Source organism: Chenopodium album, chromosome 11, assembly GCF_948465745.1.
Source record: "Chenopodium album chromosome 11, dcCheAlbu1.1, whole genome shotgun sequence".
NCBI lineage: Eukaryota > Viridiplantae > Streptophyta > Magnoliopsida > Caryophyllales > Amaranthaceae > Chenopodium > Chenopodium album.
In genome coordinates, this window is record NC_137844.1 from 11,987,063 (window position 1) to 12,013,249 (window position 26,187).

The 26,187-nt window shown below is 32.4% G+C and overlaps 2 protein-coding genes across 2 annotated transcripts; both read left to right on the plus strand.

Moving 5' to 3' along the window:
* On the plus strand, positions 1 to 11,849 carry LOC145568585 (protein BONZAI 1-like). Its single transcript, XM_081628017.1, has 16 exons — positions 1 to 383; positions 4,735 to 4,782; positions 5,527 to 5,675; positions 5,769 to 5,817; positions 7,265 to 7,321; positions 7,777 to 7,965; positions 8,057 to 8,191; positions 8,401 to 8,462; positions 8,539 to 8,641; positions 8,728 to 8,842; positions 9,282 to 9,358; positions 9,439 to 9,576; positions 9,662 to 9,826; positions 10,850 to 10,963; positions 11,206 to 11,302; positions 11,376 to 11,849. Exons 1-16 carry the CDS (start codon positions 219 to 221, stop codon positions 11,480 to 11,482), a joined length of 1,770 nt encoding a protein of 589 aa, XP_081484143.1. The 5' UTR covers positions 1 to 218; the 3' UTR covers positions 11,483 to 11,849.
* A 7,716-nt stretch (positions 11,850 to 19,565) lies between these two features.
* LOC145566299 (uncharacterized) lies at positions 19,566 to 22,030 on the plus strand. The gene is made up of 2 exons (XM_081625759.1): positions 19,566 to 19,875; positions 21,281 to 22,030. Exons 1-2 carry the CDS (start codon positions 19,566 to 19,568, stop codon positions 21,892 to 21,894), a joined length of 924 nt encoding a protein of 307 aa, XP_081481885.1. The 3' UTR covers positions 21,895 to 22,030.
* Positions 22,031 to 26,187: the final 4,157 nt, after the last annotated feature.

Sequence of the window (26,187 nt, forward strand, 5' to 3'; positions counted from 1 at the left end):
CCAAAATCCAAAAAGGGAGGAGAGAGAGAAAGGCGTTGGTCAGAGAGCAGACTAACAAAGGGACCCACTCTGATTGCTCTACTCTCTTTGCCTACACATCTTCCTTGTCCTTTCATGTCTCCTTCCTAATTTCCTCCATTTTTTTTTTTCTTTTTTTTTCACCAAATTTTTTCTCCAACTTTTTATTTTTTTTCCACAATAATTTTTCTCCAAAGATAATGGGTAATGGCTGCTGCTTCGGCGACGCCGGCGGTAGAACGGCGGTTGGAGGCGGCGGCGGTGGCGGCGGCGGTCAGTATAAGCATCACAACGACGGTCCAAACGACGCCGTTAGTCTCTTCCTTAAGGCTCATGGTTACCATGGTCTATTCTCTCAGATCGAGGTTTCTTTCTCTCTCCTTTGACTGTTTTTGGAGTTTGACTGTGCTTTATTTATGTGGGAATTCTGTAATTTGTAAACTATTTCTATTATTAGTAAGATTAGTTGCTTTCTTTATTCTTCTAGTTTTGGAATTCTATGTGCAATCTTGTTCATGTTGTGATATCTTATTGTCTTGCAATTGCTAGAATTGGATGCTTTTAAATAAATAGGTTTAATTTTGATTTGTAATGTGATTGCTGGAGGTTGTAATATTATTCTCTTGGCTTTGGTTGGTATAAGGGGGTTGTTTAATGTGAGTGGTGATTGCGTATTGCATTCTTTGGAGCGCGTTTGCCAGTGCAATTCCAGTCAATTGAGCAATTTGCCGCGAAGATATGGAATCTCTTCATGTATGCTTTGGAGGGAAAGAGAGAATGAGGGCAATCGTTTTATTGGAATAAGTAGAGAAATTAGATGTGTTTGCTCAAAGGGGTGCTGGATGCATTATGATGGATACATAGCCCTTTGTTTTGTTGGTCTATGAGTATCAATTTTGTACTAACTTGACGAGCTAGGACAGTAGCAATTAGTTAATGAGAGTGTTTATGGGTTACATTCTATAAAGGCACCTTGGATGGAATAATGCCAATCATTTTGAGCAGCCAATCATTTTGTTTGAGGCGAAGGAATGGTTTCTAATTGTGTTTTTGTCGTGGATGGGTAGGGAAAATGACGAGTACAACTGTCAAATTAAGTGAAAAGCCGGTCATCATTTAACCAAGTCTTATAGCCTGTTTTTGGTAGTGGTAGTGTGGTACTCACTCTAAAAAACAAAAAATAAATTTTGCTCTGAGAGCAGCAATGTTAGAACTCATGTTAGATTTCAGTGGAACATTGTGAGTAGGACTTGTGGTAAGGTTGTTTGCAGCATTTATGAAACTACTTCTATTCGTCCTTGCATATCTGCTTAATACGCCTGTTGTAGTTTCTGGAGACATTATCAATGCACAAGGAGCCAATAGTGGTCTGTATTTGTCAAAGACCACAACCATTGTCTGCTTGATTATGTTCTTTCTACAGCATAGGACAAATTTAATGCTAAAACAATTTTTATTTCTTTTATCCTTGTAAGGTAAGGAGAAAGACCCTGCTAAATTGGTTCCTCTCATAGGGCAATCCAACCCAACTTTGCATGTCTAATGCATATGACGACTATTTTATGGATGGAAGAATTTAAGAAAGGGTCACCTATTTGCATCAATGGCAAAGTGGGGGGAAGGATAAGGGGATCCCCACCCCAAAGAGCCCCTAGGGAATTTGATTTGATCCGATGACGTACAAGTCATGAGACCAAAAGTTAAATAGTTTATAATGTTGTTTCTAGAGGCATTATTTTGCAATCAACTACCTTAGTCATTTTATATAAAGGTAAATTGGACTTTTAGGGTTCTTTTTTTTTTTTTTTTTTTTTTTTTTTTTTTTTTTTGTGTGTGTGTGTGTGTGTGTGTGTGTATTGGACCTTTTTTTGTCCTTTTCTTTATATCGTATGATTCATTATGACGATTTATGTTAGCCGACCCCAAATCATTTTGGGACTTAGGCTTTGTTGTTGTTGGACCTTTTTTTGGAAATTTGACGCTCCACACATCATTAATTTGTATACACAAGCAAATGATACAATTCTAAGTTGAGAGGAAAAATAGAGATAGAAAATGGGTGGTGGATGGGTAACTTGGTATGGACCCAATTTTAGAGAAGATATAGAAGACAAACTTATTAAAATTACTAACTCCGTTTGATAAATGATCTTAGCCCTTTTTATACACACAAATCAAGACAATAGGAGAGATTGTTAATGTGATAAGTGTGTGTTAGAAAAGGGTGGATAAAGGAAGAATGAGAGTGTATAAAGCTGGGGTGGGTGCATGGTTTTAAATCTTGAATGTGGTTGCGATCGTGGAACCATTTATGCGGACTATGTAGGTGGTATGCTACTGTTGCGACCTAATATATCTGCTGTGATAAGTTCAAATCCTTTAAAATGTGGTCGCGATATGGTGAGGTGGCCAAGATTTAATACCATGGGTGGGTGGAAGAAAAGATAAATAAAGTACTACATTGTGAGTGGGAAGATGTAGAGATTGTTAAGGGGTAAGATGGTAAAAATTGTTTGCCAAAAACACATGTGATAAGAACTTTTTGTAACGGATGAATACTGAAAGTGTTAAATCATTAAGAAATGTAGGTAGTATATCATTTATATGGGGACACATGTTTGTTAGATTTACCTGTTAATTTGGGCGGAGGAAATAGTATTTCTAATCTAAGATTCATAAGACATCAGCTATTCTGACTAAAACTGATCGTGCTTTAGACAATGGTTGTGAAGGTTTTGTAATTTGTTTCAGGATTTTTAATAGGTGGCAATGTGTACAGATCCTAATGAAAGTTCGTATTAATTTAGCAAATTGCATAAAATACTTTCATTAAATTAATGGTCAGGATATTTTATAATATGTAATAAAACAAGTGCATAATAGATATTAATGGTCAAAATTAACTGTAACTGTAAAAAATCAAATGCAGTACAGTAGCTTGTAATGAAGAGGGAATTATGGTATACAACATGATTATTCTATTGATTTATTTAATTTCTGTGGCAAAATTACTATTATACTCACGACTTTCATCTGCAAAGGGAGCCCTACACTGTGGTTCAGCATTGCTGTGCCTTTCTTAGGCCAAAGAACTCCCCCTCCCCCACCCCCCACACAAAAAAAAAAAAAAAAAAAAAAAAAAAAAAAAAAAAAAAGGTTATGTGACCAGGAAAATTGAAAAGGTTAAAACAAAAAAAAAAAAACCAGTTTTGGGTTTAACCTTGGGCCCAACTGATGTCCATCCTCTGTTCAGATTCTCTTTTGTGAGAATTACAGAGGGTGTACACAGTGGCGAACCCAGCGGTCATGTGACCAGGAAATTGAAAAGGTTAAAACAAAAATGAAAGGCAATATGATCAATATACATCTTTGTGGTTCAGTAGTCAAGTTGTTGAAGTGAAATACTTTCCTAATTGGCATGGGAATGCAGGATCAAATCCCATACTAAACTTTTTATTTAGCCTTTTTACTAGTAGCCTTTTATTTATTTATTTTTTTACTGATATCATATACTAGACTAGTAGTTTTTTTTTTTTTTTTTTTTTTTTTTTTTTTTTTTTTTAATTTTTTTTTTACTGATTTTATATGCTAGCCTAGTAGCCTTTTAGGCGTTACTAACTTACTATGTTTTGTTTTTCTTTTGTTTCATTTGATTTGTATTATTGTTTGTACTTTTCATTAAAATCAATGAATATATATATATATATATATATATATATATATATATATATATATATTTATATATATATATATAGGGTTGGGATCCAATGAGAAGTTTCTTGAAACGAGAAAAATGAGAAGGGTTAAATGTGCATATATTTTGAACTAAATGTGCATAAATTTTATACTAAATGTGCATAACTTATTTTTGACCTGTACTTTTTTCAAATTTCTGGGAAAACGAAAATTTATGCACATTATGCACAAAAAATATGCATATTGAATTTCGGTCAAAATTTTTTTGCACATTTTATTTAAAAAATATGTACGTTTAGTGGAAAAATTATGCAAATAAAATCCTTCTCATCCTTCTCATTTGACCATATATATATATATATATATATATATATATATATATATATAACTTTTTGTTTGACTATTTTTTCTACTTGACATTTACATACTAGCCTATTATATCTATAATTTTTTTTCCTTCATTTCATATTTATTACTGTATATATTATTTTACACAATCATGCTTTTATTTTGTACATGTATTTTATTATATACATCTATTAACTAATTTAAATTATCTTACATATGCAATGTTAGATAACTCTGGGACTCCGAACCCCTAACGGAGAATTTCTGAATCTGCCACGGCTTTTATTAATTTTAATCCTAGCTATTTAGTCCATATTAGTAACCTATATTCATTATATGAGTACTCTCCATCAATCTAATTGAAATTGTAACTTAATTAAAGAATGAAAAGGAAAAAACATGTGATATAACAAGTTTCTTTAATCCCAAAATTCATCCTCCTCCACAAAATCCACCTTCACAAAATCCACCTATTGGATCGATGAGTGTCGGTGACCCGGCACCCATAAAATCCTAGATCCGCCACTGGGTGTGCATCAAATTTATGTTTGAACCTCAGGTACAAAAACGGCTACAACCAATCCTGCAGTAGTATAGGTTCTAGGCATAGTGGTACCTGATGATTAGGTCTTGCTAGTAATTGCTAACTCTCTCTCTGGTGCTATTGTGCAGCTGTCACTGTCTGCTTCAAGCTTACGGGATCGGGATGTGCTTTCAAAGGTTTGTATATCTAAATCTTATGTGTTATGCTAATCCGCAATTGCTATTGTTTAGCCTGTTTAGTTTTTGTTTAGATCTGACATTGTTAACTGCAGCATCAAACTGTCCAAAATGATTGAAACTATTTCCATTCAAAGTTGCAGACTTCCAATTTTTACCTCTTTACATTCCATAGAGCACACGTCTCATGGTTCTTCTTGCTTTGCATTAGTATTTAAACTAAAATTACTTTGTGAGCGTATAATTCTCTATGAATTTATGCCTCTTATGTTAAATCAGCAACATTGCAAAGATTATGCATAACTCAAGCATGAAACATTTGCTTTTTAAATTTGTTCTTGGTCTTTTATCAAGGTGTAATTCACAAGTATGCTCAGCAAGGAATTCAAGTTAACAAGTAAAAGCACTTTGATTGGTAGAAAGACTATCTGAGTTTTGGTTATGATTATGCATCATTTAAGCATGAAGCATCTGTCTTTTAAATGTGCTGTTAATATATTATGGATGTAGAAGTGTAGAACATGCAAAAATGTTCCTTACTCAAATCAGCAGGTAAAACTTTTGAGATTGGTAGAAAGAGAGTGAATCTAACTGCGTATCTTCTTACTACTCTTTGTATTTCTAAGGGAATATTGCATATATGGCCATCTTGACTGGAGCTCGTTTGTTGCCCAAGCATTTGTTTATAGTTTTTTTTTTTTTTTTTTTTTTTTTTTTTTGCTTGTGTTTCATTTTTGCTTGTAGAGTGATCCAATGGCAGTAATTTATATAAGAGGAAGAAATGGTAGACTTGAAGAACTTGGACGGACAGAAGTTATATTAAATTCACTAGATCCTACATGGATTACAAAGGTCAATGTAACATATCATTTTGAAATTGTGCAGACACTAGTGTAAGCTCCCATGTTCTCTCCTGACCTTCTGGTGTATATATTAAAATTTTACTTGTTTTGCCTGATTATGATGCCTGAAATTTATGTTTTCAGGTTTCGTGTTTTTGATGTTGATACTCAATTCCACAACCTAGATGTACAGGTACATGCAAGGCTCCTAGTCTTCTCAGCTGTTATAAAATTTCAATGTATTTCTTTATTGTTTTTATAATGATTGTTGTTATTGCGAAATTCTTGGTTACATTTAGGGACTTTTAATATGATTAAGGTTTGCATAGTCCTTGAAAAATGAGGATTTGAAGGCACATTGCATACTACATGTATTTATTTACTTGAGAAAAAAAGCTAAGATGTTAACTTAGCCTTCACTGGTCTCATCTTGTTGCCTTATATGAGTTGTGTATGTGGTTCTTACTTCATACATCTTGCTATATGTGGGAATACATATTTGAGATTTAGAGCCTTTAGATTTTTGCTCATCAACATTTCTGAAATGGGCAATGCTCCATACTCAATTTTATATTGGTAAAATTGTTTGTTGGAAACTCTATTTTTTCATATTCAAGCTTGTAAATTGATGAAATCATTTTCTTTCCAAAAGAAATACACTTTAAAAAATGATGAAAATCCATGTCCAATTTGGCACCCCTTGTTTTGTTTAGGCTTCTTAGAACACACGTGGAAAATTTATATTAGGACTTCTCATTGAATGAAAATATTTGTACTGGTCATCTTGTTTCTTTGTTTTTTCCATATTCCTATAATCTTGTTCGAAAACAATATGGGAACCCTTTAAGTGCCTTTGTTATATTCGGTTTAATATAGTCCTTTAGGTATCTTTCCAAAAATGTAGGTTTTTTTTTTTTTCTTTTTTTTTCTTTTTTTTTATTCTCATGAATACTAGAACAATTTCATTGTTGGGGCCTATATTTGTGGCCAAGTTTTCAGCAAAAAGTTTTGTATGGGGAGAGAGAATGACCGCTTTCCAAGTTATTGGAACGAAAGACTACCATATTTGAGGACTGATGAGTGAGGAAAGACTGAGAAATAGCTAGCTGAGTTGCTAAAACTTAATTTTATCTTGCATTCTATTGCTACTGGGACTTGTACTTGTGAACCATACGAAGTAATATTCCCCGAATGTGGAATTTGACTCCCATGAAAACCTGATATAATGCTGTATGAATAAACACCTGATAGCTAAGGATTCACATGGCAATAGGAAATTTCATGGCATAATCTTGAAGTTGGGGATGTATTTTCGTGGCTAATTCTTACACTCTCAATTTCTAGTGGAACTTTGATGCAAACTTGTTAATGCTTTGTTATTGTACTGATGGATATTGCATGAATAGTAAAAGTTACTTTCTCTGTTTTCTAACATGATCTCACATGACTACATTTTTTCTTAACTATAAATCAGCATAGCCAGTCAAAGTGAATAATATGAATAGTGTTCCAGTCAAAGTGTTGCATGTAAAAAAAACGGAGGAAGTACGTTAGTACCCATACTAGTTTTTTTAAGGTTACTTTTGTAAACTCAAGCAGAACACGTCATTTTATATGACAAGACCTTTTTGCTCCTGCAGATGCTTAAACTGGATGAGCAGCAATTTCTAGGCGAGGCTTCATGCGCGTTGTCAGAGGTATACCATTACCATTGACATGGATTCACATACAGAGTATCTTCTAATTTAGAATTTGGTGTCATACCTTATATTTATGCTTTTGAAATCTAACCTTGCTTCTAAGAGATATTTATGTTTTTGTGATTGAGGGGGCTGGCATGATTATAAAGAATCTGTAAAACCCCATGATGAGAAGTTTATGTAGATCCTAAAATTCATCATCATCCAATTTAATTATGATATTGCTGAATAATGACTGATGTATTTTGTTACGTACTGAATGATAGTTTTCATAATATCTATTTTATGCTATCTATCTTATATTATTTTCTGATTATTAATAAACTACATGTCTTTTTTACTAATGAGTTTTTCTAAACAAAGTCAACAAACCATCAATTGCATGTGTACACTTGCTTGTCATATCTGATGCTATAATTTGCTGTTGCCATCCTTGTGCTATGGGAATGCAGATAGTGACCAGATCAAATGGATTATTGACTCTAGACCTTGCGCATCGTGAAGAAAACTTGAAAGCAGCCCATTCAGGAAGCTATGGGAAGCTAACAGTTCATGCTGAAGAATCTATGAACTCTAAGATCACAACTGAAATGCTACTAAGGTGTTCAGATTTGGAAAATAAGGATCTCTTCTCTAAAAGTGTATGGAATTAGTTATTTACAAATTTTAACTGTCAATCCTGCACTGTACAATATTCTTTTTAAGCATGCACTGTCCAAATTTATTTTGCAGGATCCCTTCTTAGTGATATCTAAAATTGCAGAGGGTGGTATACCTATTCCAATTTGCAAAACGGAAGTTGCCAAGGATAATTTGGATCCGGCTTGGAATCCTGTGTCCTTAAATATTCAGCAAGTTGGAAGTAAGGTATGAAGAAACTATTTGAATACTTGTTTGCATGAAAATATTGATCTCTGTCATTATTCTATTAATTTGTTAATTTTATTTTTCTCGAATCTGTGATGGTGCAAGCTTTATCAGAAACATGCCAATTTATTATTATACTGCAGATCAAACTATAAATTCAAACAATTCTTGGCCTCTTTGAGTGAAACTGCTCATCTTTTGTGATGCAGGACAGTCCTTTAACTATTGAGTGCTTTAACTTTAACAGCAATGGGAAGCATGATTTGATTGGGTAATGAGACGTCATATCCTTAATTATCAGTTAATATGTGTTATTTTGCTGACTTTATCTCCATATTATTATTCAGGAAAATCGATAAATCACTAGTTGATTTGGAAAAAATTCATATGAGTCAGAGTGGTGCAAATCTATATCTACCCGCTCCAACTGGACATGACTATAACAATAAGGTTTTAACATAGTGACTTAATTGAAATTATAGTTTTACATTGGCAACCCTCTATTTTGTATGATGAGTTTGGCAGTGTTGGCCCAGGTCTTGAAAAGTCAACTCTTTGTGGACAAGTTCTCAGAGAGTGTCCAATACACTTTCCTTGATTACCTGGCTGGTGGATGTGAGTTGAATTTTATGGTGGCCATTGATTTTACAGGTGAGTTCGTACGCACTCTAGGACCTAGGCTTCTTTTTGAAATCTTATGGAGATTATACTTTATATTTTCTGACAAACTTTGGGACATGGTTTGTTTTCTCTAGTTCCCTTCAGAGATGATTTTATTGGAATTTTCTTTCACTCCTTTTCATTTTATTGGTGTTTATCATGTATTCATGTGTGTGAGAAAGAGTTCTTGCAAATTGCAAGAAGAGAGGCAACAGAATATTAGATAAGTCTAGTGGGCTACACTTATTGCAATCTGGTAATAGGATGGAAGCTCATTTGAACTTGTGTCCTATCAATCTACCACTCCTCCCTACATGCACATGTAGGCTTTTGTGGAAAGGCAGAGAGTTGAAAATTTAGTAGTGATTTTTTATGAATGGAAAGCACATTGGTAAGTTCTGACTTCTGACTCAGGTATCTTTTTTATCAGCTTCAAATGGGAATCCACGCCTTCCTGATTCCCTACATTACATTGATCCATCAGGTCGCCCAAATGCTTACCAGAAAGTAAGAAAATGGTAAATTTTTTTAGATTAATTGGGATCTGAATACACTTAATGTAGATAACAGTGAGCTATTTTTTGCAGGCAATTTTGGAGATTGGGGGATTACTGCAATTTTATGATACAGACAAGCGCTTTCCTGCCTGGGGATTTGGAGCACGTCCAATTGATGGGCCAGTCTCTCATTGCTTCAACTTAAATGGAAGCAAAAACTACTGTGAGGTGTGGTATTCAACAAAATCTCTCATTCGGAGCTGATTCACTCCCTTCTTTGGTTGTTGAACCTCACATGTTTTACTGTTTTCAGGTTGAAGGGATTCAAGGAATAATGACAGCATATACAAGTGCTCTATACAATGTTTCACTTGCGGGACCAACCCTTTTTGGCCGTGTTGTTACTGTTGCAGCTGATATTGCCAGTAAGGCTCTTGCAGAAGGACAACAAAAATATTATGTTTTGCTAATAATCACGGTAAGATATATTAAATGCAGAATTTATTTCTGTAACGAGTATTAGAATTCATGCATGGTTTGTAAGTCATGCGTTTTGATCTCCTTGACCAGTGATGCCTGAGTGCCATCAAGTCATTTTGTCAACTGAAACTCTGAATATTTTTCCAAACCATTTGATGCTGCGACTGATATTTCCTTCAATAAAATGACTAGTTGTCTATATTTTTATGGTCCAATTCTGTCAGACAGCCTTAAAGCCTTGTAAACTAGGTGGTTGGAAGTCGAGATTGTCAGGGCCTTGTTGAGAAATATGAGAAATTTAGATGGATTAGAGTTGGGAGAAGAGAGAACTCAAGATGCAAGAGATACTGAAAATTTATAGGACATTTAGATGGTGGATTTCTGAGGGCTATCCTTCATGAAGTGTCAGTGCTCTATTCTCTAGATAATTTCTGTTTACAATCTTAACAGCTCATTTGGTTGATGTGATATTGTGATGAATTAATGCAGTGATAATGTATGTTCATTTCCTGTTAATGAAATGTTATGTATGGACTTTCCTATAGCTAATGTTTTTTACCGTCATCTTTTTTTGTTATCGCTAACAACTTCATCTGTAAATATAAATTCCACATGATTATGACGCACTACTTTGTTGAAAGAAATCTCTCAATAATGCTTCTGATTTTTAGAATTTTATTAATCAGGCTGAAGGAACTTAAAGATAACTTTAAAAAATCAGACGAAAAGTATTCAAGTGCTTTATGATTGAGATTATGCAATTTGTTAACATTGGGCTGCCTTCTGTAGTTCTAAGTAGACAGGATAGGCTCACTTAAGCTAATGAGCTAACTTCTAGTGTTGGAATAGTTGCTTGTAAGCTTTTCTGACACCACTTAGTATTCCTCCTTTTCTGTTGCCTTTTAAGGTATTTCCCCCGCTGATAACTGCTTTAAACTTGTTATTCTCTCTCATGCTCTTTATTGGAGTGAAATTGTGCGTGATTGATATGCATTCTAGATCTGATTTGACTTGTTTTCAGGATGGGGTGATTACAGATCTTCAGGAGACAAAAGATGCTATTGTAAAGGCATCTGATCTTCCATTGTCAATACTCATTGTTGGAGTTGGAGGAGCCGACTTTAAAGAGATGGAGGTACGTATATGCTACAAAGGGCAATTCTTATGTAATACCATCCAACACAAATTTTATTGAGACATTATTTACGAACTTATTGCCAAATACACTTAATAAGGCGCCCTTAAAATCAGAATAAACACCCGTCTATTATTGTGAAATTGTCTCGTTCATCTATACAAGACTTTGCCTACTACATATCAGTACATATGCTCATTATATCCTGTCTCAGCACTAAACCTTCAATATTCTTCGTGCAGTTTTTAGATGGAGACAAAGGGGAGAGACTTGAGAGTACAACCGAGCGTGTCTCATCTCGTGATATAGTGCAATTTGTGCCATTCCGGGATATTCAGGGTCAGTGTATTCTCTTCAAGCTTGCTAATAAGCATCTGGTGTAGGTTACTGAGTTCTGTTTCTTTTATTGCAGGTGAAGAAGTCTCTGTAGCTCAGACACTTTTAGCAGAATTACCCACACAATTTTTAACATACATGAGGACAAGAGACATTAAACCCAAAAGCATGATTTTGTGCTAAAATGTACATATTTATTTATATTTGGTTTTTATATTTGCTTTCGGTGGTTAATCGAGTCAAAATTATCAGCTCGATGCCTAATTTTTCATTATTTTGTTTTATAATGCTTCTTTCTTTTTTGTTTATTCCCTTTTTTTTATGTAATTTTTGTTGTCTCCTTTAAAAGGGAGCAGAAGAGAAAGGTGAACCCTTGTGTCTTAGGCAGAAACAATATTTCAATGTAATACAAAGCAATGTTTGTTCTTTACATTGCAAGGTGCAAGTATTCTGTTTTTTTACCCCAAATTTGTTCTAGTGTTTGGGGGAATTAGGAGACACAATGGTCCATCTATGCACATATTAAAATGAGCACATGTTTATTTTTGGATATTTTATTTAATACAAAGATGTGGTTATTATATTAAAGCTGTCATTTAATGTACATTGTTTGTATTAGTTAACAATTAAGGATGTTGATTGCATTATTACTCGTTTAGTAGGAGATCAATTCTTAATTGTAGGTAAGCACCATATCGCTTGCCTATACTTCGTTCTGCAAGAATGGCTTTCTCTAATAGCCCGGGGCGCAGCTGCCCCTGGCAGCACAGGAGTTGGAGTGTTCGTGCTATTGAACAACTTGAGTTAATCATCATACATAGTACTTTGTATTACTAAGTAAGATTTCACAGATTTATACTTTTTTTCTTGAGTATAAATCACAAAATATGCTTAAAATATAGTATTCATGTGAATATTACAGAAGTTCAAATGGTCCAAATTAAAAAGAACGAAGGAAGTATCATAGAAATGGATTGGACGCGGGCTAACTTATTACAAGTTCACATCATAATTGAGGGGACGTTGGTTTTAGTGTTTGTATATCCCTTAAATTAGCTTGTTTTTCCATAAGTCAAACTGATCGGATTATAGTAATGTCTGTCTTGTTGACTTGTTAGCGAACACATGCTAACTGATATTACTCACTAGTCACTATACACACTAACAACACCCACTTTTTTTTTTTTTTTAAAAAAGTTAAGCTTTATATCTTTCGTTTGTTGCATAGCACTTTTTGGTTTTCAAACTGAAAGAGGATTTACTTGTTACTTTGTTTTTACAAATGCTTCAATGAACTGAAAATTAATACTTGTATGTATATTACGAGATTCGTGAAAAAATTCATCCGGATTTATGAATATGTATGTTATGTCTTTGTCCTATTGTACATGAGAAAATATATTTTTATGCTATGCATTGATGCTAACTATATTGTTAATTAACTAGATCTTTTTGTATCACTTTCAATTCACGATTTTAATGTTTAAAGTTATGGTCGAGGTAAAATACATGAAATGAGAACTCAATGGATATGTCAAAAGTCAATTAGCATAAGTGAAGTTGATGAATAGTCTTAATAGTCAATGGAACAACTAATATGACATAATTCAAGTCAATGATCATATGAATAGTGTTAAAAGTCAATGGAATAATTAATATGGCAAAGTTCAATGGAGAAAGTATATTATTATCGTCGTCTAAAAGTACCAGTAGGAAATATAATTTGAACTAACAATGTAACAACTCAAGTACACTTTATAAAAGCCTTTATAAAATACCCATTTGGTGCAACACGACTTAGCTAGGCATGGCACATTATGGGTTGTGCATCAATGCATGTGCCCGAATTAACACAATCTTGATAAGGAAATACTTTTTCTTAGCTCATTTCAAGTATGTCCTGCTAAAACACAATACAACGTGGAATTTCACAATCTAATCCTTGTCTAACTTTACTATTTTCGTTTCTCTCTCTTTTTCCCTCGTTCCCTTTGTGTGGGATAATACCGGCACCAATATAGATTAGGTAACCAAGTCGGATTTTCGCATTTGGATCATAACCAATGTTGGCCCATCACTATATCAACCTATTTCGCCATCTATGTGGAGACCTGCTTCCGGACAAGTGGACACCCAAAGCCCACTTAACAAGACACCCACGCGAACTGACACGTGGCACTTGCTTGGGGATTTCTATAAATACCCCAACATATATTACTTCTAAGTTACAATTTTCTTAACCTAAGCACTCTCGAATCACAATTCTACTCAAATCATTTCATTACTGACATTAGCATTGGAGCGGTTATGCTCGGACAAATTCCGAGGGCAGCTAATTTACGTTGATTGTGCAGGAATCCAGTTAGACGATAAACCATAATCAGCCCAGATATAAGTTATATATCAATGCTCACCAGGAACGAACACCCTTTTCTCCTCAAATGCTATCCAAACATAGTGTTAATTATTAAGCGTTTAATTTTAATTAGAACAATTCGAAATAGAAAAAAAAAGTGACGCGGTTTGGGAGATATGCAATTCATTAGCAAGCATGCTCACAAAGTAAGAAACAATAGTAGTATGGTGTGGAGTACTCGTTAATAGTTTAGTGGTAAAGGTTACGTTGTGGATCATATTACAATTCACGAGATGGCGTAAAGAGTTGATGGTTCACACCCTATTTCTTATTAAAAGTGTAGGCAACAAAATCAAGTAGTCGGTTATTTTTTCATACTAAGAGATCCTTATTAAATGATGGCTTCCAATGAAACTAATATACATTTTTCTTGCTCTTAATCATCAACTTTTCTTAAGTGTTCATGCGGCGAACGTTCGATGAATTGCTCATCAATTGAGATAGGGTCGGCCAACTGGCAGGAGGTAACTTCACTTTAATCATGATATTTGAAAAGAGATTTTTTTTTTAAAAAAAAATAAAATACTGTAAGAAAAGGAAATGAAATACTTCCTAAATAGATGTTTGTTTCATGCGTCTAAAATTAGTTGTCATATTGTCACAACTTTCGTAACTATACAATATAACGAAGTGATTTATGCATTTTGCTTAACTTGATCTCAAATTACTTGCTCATTTTTTATTTTGGGATGTTTCATTACATTATTGATTGATCTCATGCTCTTCACAAACTTTTAAAAAAATCGGGTGTACAATAATTATTGTACATCCATTATAAAAATAGCCTAAAGTGATTAAAAGTTACCCCTGAAATGAATAAAAATTACCCTAATATGAATTAAAGTAACCCAATACAAATAAAAATTATCTACGTTTTATTAGTAAAGAATCACATTTCAAGTGACTAAAAATCAATTATTAGTGATTGAATGTAATTTATAAAACTTTTCTTGTTGTCTATTTATATAAAAATTGTATTATGATTAAATTACCCAAAAAAAGGCAAAAAGTTACCCTAAAATAAGCTAAAAGTTACCTTTATATTGCTCGATGTACACTAATATTTGTGTAAATCGGGTGTATACAAAAGTTTTTCATTTACCATAAGAGTATTAGTTAGTTAGTTACTTCTTTGAATGTTAAACAAAGGATTGGCTTGGACCTGTTCCGAGCTAACATGTGGGTCATTCAAGTTGATTAATAATGACGGGTTTGGTAAAGCTTCAATCCATCACCAATAACTTAGTACTAAAAGGGAAATCGATCAATGATAATAGATGTCATCCACTAGTTGAAAATTTTCCCTCTACTTTACCTTTCTTTTATTTTATTTTTTGTCTATCCTTCATAAAAAGTATTTATATATAGCCTAATATTCATTTTCAACTTTGGCGATTATATTTTTTCCATACACATTCAAGTGAAATATATATATATATATATATATATATATATATATATATATATATATATATATATATATATATATATATATATATATATATATATATATTAAGTATTTTTTTTTTATATAAAAATGAGCATAAACAAATTGTATATTAGGATACTATAATTCGTTTTTTTAGTATACAATTATTAAATTAATATTATATTTCACTATATAATTAAGTAAAATATGTGCAATGTACAGGACTTTAACTAGCATAGATTATAAGCTTGAAAATTTGAAGGCTTTTTTTTTTTTTTTTTTTTTTTTTGTTTGCTCGGTCTTTTCGTGCCAAAATTGGGTTGCTCTAGCTCTACTCTAGCTAAATGAAACATGACGTGGCTAATTATTTTAAAACTAGATTAGACCCGTGCGATGTACGGATTACAAAAATTATTAAAATGAAATAGTTTATTTCTATTATTTATTTTCTCGTATATACTTATAAATTATCATAAAAGATATGCAGCTATCATCATAAATTACATGAGTAACAAAATATAAAAATGAAAGCCAATTTCTAGATATCAATTTATTTATTCCAACCAAAAATAAAATTTATTTATTTATTTATTGACACAGTCAAAAGATTGAAATGAAAATGATTAAAAATAAAAATTAAAAAAATAACCAATTCCTCAAAATATATATTTATATATATATATATATGACATCGTAAGTGCATTTGGCGGAAATTTTTTTTATGAGAAAGTGACACATATACATTTGAGAGAGAGGATGATGTCAGCAGATTTCTGTTTTAGTAATAGTTAATAGATTTTGATTATATTCAATACCATGTGTACATTACTCAAGTGATATTATTTGATCAATTAATAGGTTTTTTTTTTTTTTTTTCAGGAATTAATAGTTAATTTTTAAAATAAAATAGTTTTTTCAAATTAATTTTTCTGTAGTACAACATTAGTAAAATATTAACCACCAGAGCATACATTAGAGACCGTACAAAAATGAAAAAAATAATACTCGTAAATTTTATGAAACAAAGGATACACGATTTTTTTTATTTTTTATTTTTTATTTTTTATTTTGAGGAAAAGGATATACATAGCTAGTAATACTTAAAATAAATAAAATTGATTGGTCATAAAACTTGTTATATGCATCAGCCCGTCTTGTGTGCGGCTGATCATACCGTGTGATCGCTTGTTAAAAAACAAAGTAACTCATATAATACTGATTGAGTAATCCCTGTAATACTCATCGATTAACCCCTTTAACACTGACCGGGTAACCCCTATAACAGTGACGAAGTAATCCTTGTAACACTGACAAAGTAACCAAGAATTTGTGTTATTTTATATGGTTAATTATCTCCTTCAAATAATTGGCTAGTTAATTTTAAAAACACTCCCTCCGTTTTTAAATACTTGCTCCATTTCTCCATACGGAATTTTAGGAGAAATTGAAGAAAGTAATAAAATATGAAGGTAGTGGGGTAAGTGGAAGAGTAAAAAATTGTAAAAAGCAAAAGTAATGGAGATAATTGGAAGAGAGAGAACATGAAATTAATAAAATATGATTAAGGGTGGGTCCACTAAATGAGAGAAATTAATTAAATATTGTAAATGCTTTCTAAATAAGAAAATGAAACAAGTATTTAAAAACGGCCGGAAAAAAAAGTTGAGCAAATATTCAAAAACGGAAGGAGTGTTAATTTAGAATGTCCTGTGTCACTCCTACCAAGTCTCTGGTACTTAATTGGCTGAGCTAGCTAGTTAATTATGTACTCTATGTGTAGGCCATACTTTCCATTTTTTTTTTTTTTTTTTATAATCATTGCAACACACTGTAATATACTTTTCTCAAGAGCAACTAATTATAATAACACGGTTTTGTCTATCTGATTGCACTCACTATATCATGCAATCGGATTAGCAATACATGTATGTAATAACTTATTTTCTCTGTTTTAATAATATTGTAATAACTGGACTTTTGCACTATTCATCATCATGCTTATTTGACCATATATAATAATTTTACGTAAAGTAAAATATAATCATGTGCAGTGTTGTTAGATTCGTATCGTAAAATACTTTCATAATATATGGTTATAAAATACCATATATGATGCTTATTTGACCATATATTATAATTATAAAATACTTTTTATAATTTTTGCTCTTATATAACTATAGATATTTAACATATAAAATGAGTAATTTCATCCTTTTTGCAATATTTGTGAAACGGAGGAAATATTATATGAATGTCAACTATATTAATTGATGACTACGAGTAATAAATAAAGGGCAAGTTATTTCATATGCATCGGATACACATACATCTATATATTATGAAATAGGTTTTTAAAACGGGACATATATACAAACTATTACATTAATTGAGTTAGTAAAAAAAAATAACCAAAGTAATAATACATTAATCAACAACAAACCAATTGGTTATTGGTGTAGTGGTGATTGAGACTACAATTGGTATGCAGGACCCGTGTTCGATCCCCCCACAACAACAATTGGGAGGGGACTAGAACCTTACCACCCAAAACTGATCCCCGAATCCGGATTAGCCCAAAGGGTGAAGCAGATGGAACAACAACAACAACAACAACAACAACAACAACAAAAAAAAAAAAAAAAAAAAAAAAAGAATAACTTGTGGAAAATTAGAATAAGGATTGATTATAGAAATTAGAATTAATAAATAACCTTATGTTAATTGCCCTCACTTGGTCAGTAAGTAATTAATTAAGTATGCTGTCATATTCACCTTCATGTATGAATATAACGTACATGAAGTATTAAAACAAACAATAATTGTCAACCTAATGCTGGTTCAAAGCCCAACTGCCGCTAATCAAACTTTGATGAAGAAGAGCTTCAAAGCTCCAAAATCTATACCAACTATTCTCTTTATAAATTTAAGTTATACTTTTTTTTTTTTTTTTTTTTTTTTTTTTGATGCGATATACGAGTACCAGTTTATACTTTCACTTTCTCCGTTTTGGTTTTTAATATCACAAGTTCACAAGGTTTGGAATTTTATGTTAGTGGAGCTCACACATTTTCCATCATATTTTATGTAATAAGAAAAATATAAAATAAAAACTACCTCCGTTTCATATTATTTGCAACGATTTGACATAAACTAGAGAGAAAAAATGTCTAATCATTGCAAATAATATAAAACGGAGGTAGTAGTAATATTAGCTAGACATTTAGCATTGGTTAGCTAATTACAAGTTAAAACTACAATGTTACATGATTCATACTCTATTTGCAGCATGTTACAATGCTTGGAATTCTCACATGTGTCAAACGATCTAAGAATATTTTATCTTTATTTCTCAAATTTTGAATTATTTTCTGAAACTATTTAGCTTTGAATGATTTTGTTTATGTTTGTTACAGATTGACTTGTGACATTTTTTTGTTTAACATATATATTCCCCTTGTTTTCATATTATTCTTCATCCTCAATTAAAATAACTTTTTTGAGACAAAATTAATCAAAGTGGGAATTACAATATATAAAACTGATTTGGGGGAGTGGTACATGGATTAATGATTTAATTTGTTTATGTATTTTACATAACTAAGCTAATTGATGATCTAATGTTTGGAGTGTCTTTCCTAATTAAGAGTTTGTACTTCAAAACTACAATTCACACTTCCTTCATCTTCAAATAATAATTGTCTTGCATACTATTCAGATAAGTCCTTGATTAATTTTATATGTATCTTAAATGAGAAATTCAACTCACCTACCTCATCCATCCATGTAATGTGGACTCTTACCACTATTATCTCACTTTCAGTACTTTCACAACATAATGACATATACTACCTTCATTAAATATTACTAGTTGTAATTTTAGAATATTTTATATCTCACAAATAATACCCCAAACTTGCAACTAATACTTAACGGATATATAGTACAGTACTTTGTATTAAATTTACCAACTTTTCAAAAAAAAAAAAAGTACAATTTTTTTTTTTTTTTTTTTTATAAAACAGAGTTAGAGTAAAGTTAAAGAAAATGGATTTTTTTTTTTTTTTTTTTTTTTTTTTTTTGGGTGGTATAAAAGGGTTGTAAGTCCTAACCCATGCAAACCATAAACAATAGTGGACAAAAAGTCTTAAAAGTTGACTGTCTCACTGTCACTTTAACGACTAATTTGTGTATCTAGAAAATGTTCACACCCTAGTCAAAATTTTGTTCATAGCATGCTCAATAAAAAAAACCCTAAACAATCTTCACTTCTTTATTCTACTACTTAATCCTTGAATTCTATCATCTATTCATCACACTTTACCTCAATTGATTCATATTTACATACACCATTCCATTCATAGCCGTCGTCGCAAAGTTATTCGATCAAAGTGGATCGTCCAAGGCAAGGAAAGAGGCCTCTTATGGCATCCAACAACGACGATGAAAATTACAATAAAATTGAAACCAATAATTACGATTATTACCAACACCACCACGGTCAAGGTGGTAGTCATCATGGTGTTGATGATGGTAGTCTTGTGAACTTCCCGGTGTATTCGGCTCGATCTCAACATGACATGTCTGCCATGGTTCAAGCCCTTTCTCAAGTCATTAGCAATAATAATAGTACCGCCGCCTCTCAAGCTCATCAAGATCATGCTATTCCTACTCAAATTTTTCATGCTAACCAACCACAAAATATAAATTTTCAGCCCCTTGAAGCTAATCAAGGTAACTAATTAAAGCTAAAGTTATTTTTTTTTAATTTCTTGATTATTACCTTGATTGATTTCTTAATTACCATGTTTTCCACACATTTATCATGTGTTATATTATGATGTTTGGTGTTGCACTCAAGTAGATTAAATAATTGGTTGCTTGGTTAATGAAAACTAGCTCTCTTAATTACCATGTTTATCATGTGCTTAAAACTAATTGCTACAATTGGACTACCAAATTATATATCTAATTTTTAAGGAAGCAAACTATATAATATACATATATGTATTTCGTTGTTAGTATTGGACCTAAGTATGTATGTAATAGGGCACTACATACAAATTTTAGTTTCAACAAAATCTGCGGGCTACATATTCACATTCAAAGATCCGTGTTATAGATAAACTTGTTATCCTTCGAATCATCTAGCTAGTCAAATTGTTCACACTTTGAATTTAAGCTATTTAATTAATATGTTTATATTCATATATTTTGGTGATTTGGTAATGGTTTTTTGTGTATGTGTGTGTGTTGGAGTTGATGGTGTGGCTATTTTAGGACAAAAGAAGATAGGCAATTATATGCAAATGCTCCATGTAACCTTAGATCTTCCAGGTGTACATATATACAATTTATTTATCTTTTTTAGTTTTACAATAGCATTCTACTCCGTATAATATAAACATATACAGCATTTTTAGGTTTTCTTGACGCATCATATAAAAATTTGTATAAACAAACAAATGTATCTTATTATTAAGGAGTATAGTGTGCAATGCATGCACCTAAGTACCTAATGATTATCAGTAGTATATTTTATGACATTTTCGAAAATAAAAATATTTTTGGTTATAGTTTTTTAAAGATGAGTGCATTATACTTGCCCCTTTTATGTTTTCATATCATTAATAAGAAAGTTCATTTATTATTGTGCCTTTGATTATAGCCCTAGTTCGCCGTTTTTGATTGATCAATCTTTCACTTTTTTCATCATTGCTTAATTGGTATAATCTATTTACAGAAATTGCATTTTATTGTGATGATAAGCTAGGATATTGGATATGTTTCATTAAACTTGGAAGTACATGTCTTGTACTAGATCACAATCTAGTGCTTGCTACTTGTGCACGGTGTAATAAGTTGTGTGTGTGTGTGTGCGCGCGGTAATTGGACAAATTATCATAAGTCCATTGCCCCTAAATGGCTAAATACATACAAATCTCACGTCTTAGATACTTCATACTTGCTTGAATTGGCTCTTCTATAAATGGTTTTTCTAACATAGTTCAATATTTTCAAATAGAAATGCACCTTGCAAGCATATAATTTCATATATTATTTTGATAAGTTTGCTATATAAATAGCTATAACCATGCATTTTCTTACATGAAGTTTCGATATGTATTGATGTATGAAGGTGATGCGAGGAAAAGACATTATAGAGGAGTTAGACAAAGGCCATGGGGGAAATGGGCAGCAGAAATACGCGATCCAAAGAAAGCAGCACGCGTGTGGCTTGGAACATTTGACACAGCTGAAGCTGCAGCTCTTGCCTATGATGAAGCTGCTCTTAAGTTCAAAGGTAATAAGGCCAAGTTAAACTTTCCTGAAAGAGTTCAAGGCAAGTTAAGTGACTCGGGTTTCTACATATCATCCTCCTCGGCTCTTCAACAACCACCACCACCACCACAACAACAAAACCACCAAATGTTTGTTAATCAAGTAGCTAACTATCCATTTCCTAACCATCATCAAGCAACTAACTACAACTATATGATGGCTTCGTCGGGTTTTCCTCCTCATGGAGATAATCAAGCATCAACATTTGCACAACATCCAAACTTTCATTATAATTCTCAACAATATGAGGCAACTCCTAGCTATAATGTATCCCAATCATCGGTTTCTTATGGAGAGGATCATAGCTTTGCTTCTCATCCCTCTTTTTCGTCTATAAAGATGGAAACCCTCAATCCTGAAGATTTACAAGAACATGAACACATGTTTTTTTCAAGTTCACCACTAAAGTGAATAGTGATCACCATTATGCATCTCTTAAGCAAGTAGAATGCAACTTTATTTCTTGTTAATTTGCTTTCTTTTCTTGTATTATGCTTGTGTCTTATAAGTATAGCAAAGTTTGTTTTTCTTGATTGTCAATTGGAGGCTGATCATATCTTAGAGAAGTTGGTCCCTCCATCCGAAATCAATTGTCACATTGTCCCTAGCAAATATCTCGAAGTTAGGGATAAAATATGGTATTATAACAATATTCTCTATAAAAGTTGTACTATTTATTCTCATTACCTTCTTTAACTAATCGCATATATATTAGGAAATACAATCACGTTTATTAGATAAAATAGTATTTCGTATATATAATTGTATTTCTTTTACGTGTACATATATAGGGATTTGTGATGTAAGCTTGGATTTTGAAAGAAAAGTTGCAAAAACTAAACAAAAAATAGCTACTAAAGTTTTTGGAAATGGTATACAATATACAACAATCGCGATCGATAGTGTTTAAAACTTGTTTTTCATCATTAGCATTTGTAATCATCAATCTATGGATCAAAAAGAGGGCAAAAAAAAAAGCCAAGGAGATGATCAATTTTTGGAAACAACACGGCTAATAACCAAAAGTTTATGTTTAAGGGATCCACATGCAATGATTTAAATTGTTACACGAGCAAAAATTGAAAAAGTTGAGCATCTAAATGTGGAAGTACTATGTAAAAAGAACCAAGTGAACTTAATTTGGACGTATTCAATCAAAAGCATAAATTAATTAAAGAAACAAAATGACATAGTTTGCTTTACTTTGTTACCAAAAGTAAGCTTAGAAGTACTATCATGTAAAAAGTTAGTTGGCGGCTTTCTGTGTTCAACTAGTAATATAAGCAAAGTATATTACCATGTATTTAGTAAAGTTAATAAGAAATACTTTGTCTAGAACTTAGAATTTAGAAAGGGACATAGTTTAAAAAGTGGTGGGCATTACTAAAATGGGAAAGGTAGACACAAACTATACAGTCGTGGGTCCTTTATTCCCTTCAATGAACGTACCTACTCTTAACTAATTCGTTTAACAAGTTTAATACTTTCTCTGTTCTAAATATATTGCAAAGTGATTTAGGTATGGAAATTAAGAAAGTTAAAGTATTAGAGAAGAACCATTAAATTATTGTGAATAATATAAATCTTACAGAATGTCAATAAGACCTTGTTGATTTCGAATAGACCATAGTAGATTTCAATATAGCATAGTAGGTATCAGTAGAGCAAAACTCAATAAAACAAAACATATTTTAGCAGAGCATAGCAGACTACAACAGTTCAAAAGAACAAGGGTTTAAGTGTATCTAACATTTGACCTCAAAATAGACCCCATTGAGGTTTGATAGAAGATAAGTATGTAGGTTATGTTAAAGTGTTCTCATAGCTTCCACGACTACTTGCTGCACGATTAACGTTTGCTTACTTATTCTTAGTTGAACATTTTGATTTGAAAAAAATATGGTCAAGGCTAAATTTCGAATTTAAGTATTGGTCTATTACCTACAACATCCAAGTGTTTTAGTTGGTGCAACATGCAAATTCTAAGTGAATTGAATGTTTAGAGTTGACTGACCCCATATTCATATAGTTTAGTCTAATTCGTTGCCTAGTGACAACGTCAGAATGTATTATTGTCCTACATGATACTACATGAGAAGTCCAATTCAATTATTTTAGTGGATCATCGATTTAATATCAAGTTCTTTAGGATTACATATATATTATCCAAGTATAGTAGAATAGTAAGCTTAACTCGATTAAAGTTTTCTTTTTTACAACCAATCAATTAAAGTTAGCATAGTCTCTTGAGTCTTGACACGTGTATTATGGAGGCAAATAAGACTCCATTCTTTTCACGTTAAAAAAAATAATATTTATTTAATAAAATAATTTTAAAGTTAAGTTCAATCTAGTTTACTAAAAATTAGTAACTTTAAAGAAAAAATAATAGAAAATCAGTAAAAATTATTTACTTTTGTTAAGTTTATTTCGATTCAATACAAATAATTTAAGTTTAACAAAAATGATTTCAATTCAGTAAAAATAATTCTAATTAAAAAAAAAATTGGGGCCTAAATAAGGGAAATGCAAAATTTTATCAAGAAAGCTTAATTCATACCTTTAAGAAGGGTGGTTTGGTTATTATTAAAGTTCTTTTATTATTATTATTTACTTGTTCGTTTATCTTTTTTAATTTTTTTTTAAAATTAATTAATAAGAATATAAGGCATTGGCCGCGTTGCCTTATTAGTAAATAGAAATAGAGAAAGTACATACACATAACCTATCCCTAGAAGGCCACCCTGGTCTTTATGTGATCGACTAGTGGGCGTATATGGTTCTAAACGTCATTTTAAGATTTTAGGTTACATCCCCCACTAGCACTTAGATTATTCATCATCAAGTCTCAAAATCTTAAAAAATGGTCTGATCTTGTTTGTTATAGTCTTTATATTTAGCTTCTGAGAACGGCTTAGGATCGGACCCGTAAAGGTCACAGGCAATGAAATGTTTCCCAAAGGTTACCTAAGGGCTGTGCCATGGGTGATCTATTTAGGGTCCAAAAACATCTAATATATACCTTAGCTTGGTTCATAACTTTGCCCGGTTGTTAGTTTCACTCCTTATAATCATGCTATAACTCGTCTGTCTTAACTTGACTTGACTGACTAGTTATCTTGCCTTGCATTGCCTTGTCTTAGTTCATTGTCTTGCTCTTGCTCTTGCTCTTGTTTGCACGGGCATGGCCATACCATTGCTCTTGCTCTTGCACGGCCATACCATTGTGTACGTTTTTGTTTGTTTTGAAGGTATAGCGCCAATGGTCCTATATTGGCTTTACTGACTATAATAAAGAGTCTTTGTTGGTTTATTGCACAACACTAAATGAAACTATTAACCGTTTTAATGTATATTAGTTCTTAGTTGTTATATAAAGTAAATATAATTTTTATTTTATTATAATTAGAGAAATTAATGGTTGAACTTGTGTGTCGACAAACATGAAAAAAAAATAAACATGTTACGAAAGAAATACAAAATAATTACAACATTGATTATTTTAAGGAGTAGTTTTAGCAAGACCATACCTTGGATACCTAGCTTCTACACATTTCTTTAACGTGAAGGGTACGAGGTGAAGTTAAAGAGGTGGAAGACCCTTCCATTTCGAAGAGTTCTAGTCGTGGAAATCGGCTACAAAGTTCATGCTTAAAATGATGAAACTTGCAAATTAGCCAATTTTGTTTCTTAACTTACCACTTTGTTTTTTAATTAATTTCTTCTTTGCTTACCTTTTTATTCAAGTATTAATTAATTAGTTGTACATATTATATCAAATCATAAGTAAAAAGTCCAAATATTACACATGTAATGAAGGAGATTAAGAGGTTTATTCTCTATGATTAATTTTGAAAACATTAAGTTTAGACGTATGAAATATTGCAAGAACAAAATGTCGGCTGCCGTGTCAATGTTTGCGGCAATGACCTACCAATAAACAACCGTCCCATCTCCAATTTCTGCTCATTGTCGTTGACTTTAGTTTGGCTTCCAATCTCTTTGCTTTCATGGGGTATATCGTATATGGAACTAAGTTTTATACTACTATATGGAAGGTCTCTTTCTTATGCCTATAATCGAGCTCAAGTGACCCACTTATACTATAAGTTACACACGTATACAGCCTAGAATCATCAAAGATTCAAAGATTTTTATGACTTAGGCTTTCTTCAATGATGAGGTCCCAATTTTGATGATGACGATGACACACACTAGGTTGGACCGATTCGTCTGACTAGGTCATCACCTAGTGTGACACTTTGTGTGTTGAGTTGTGGGTTTTGTTTGTGGATTGCTAAACACTATCATCAAAATTGATCAGCACCGTCTTTGATGTGAATGGACAACATGCCTTTATTACTTCACCACCCCTTATTCTCCCCAGCGACCATCACCACCATCATGACTGGCGACCCACCACATCCACCTCAATGACGATCCACCACCTTCCCTCATTGGCGGAAAAGTGGTGGTTTTTTTTTTAATTTCCAGCAACCGTACCAATCAGATCTGGAAACCTGTTATCGGGCACGGTAACTGGAGCCCAAAACTGGCCGGTTACTATGGTACGGTAACCGGATCCCAAAATAGGTTACCGAGCCGCCCGATAACCGGTTTCCAGCTCCGATTGGTGCAGTTGTCGGAAGTTAAAAAAAACCACTACCTTCCCGTCGGCGAATAGAGGTGGTGGGTTGTCATTGA

Excerpts from the sequence above, each read along its gene's own strand:
- LOC145568585 (XM_081628017.1), top strand. The coding sequence starts at position 219 with ATGGGTAATGGCTGCTGCTTCGGCGACGCCGGCGGTAGAACGGCGGTT. Across the intron at positions 5,818-7,264 it reads TCCACAACCTAGATGTACAG|ATGCTTAAACTGGATGAGCA; the intron begins GTACATGCAAGG and ends TTGCTCCTGCAG. Across the intron at positions 8,192-8,400 it reads TTCAGCAAGTTGGAAGTAAG|GACAGTCCTTTAACTATTGA; the intron begins GTATGAAGAAAC and ends TTTGTGATGCAG.
- LOC145566299 (XM_081625759.1), top strand. The coding sequence starts at position 19,566 with ATGGCATCCAACAACGACGATGAAAATTACAATAAAATTGAAACCAAT. Across the intron at positions 19,876-21,280 it reads GCCCCTTGAAGCTAATCAAG|GTGATGCGAGGAAAAGACAT; the intron begins GTAACTAATTAA and ends TGATGTATGAAG.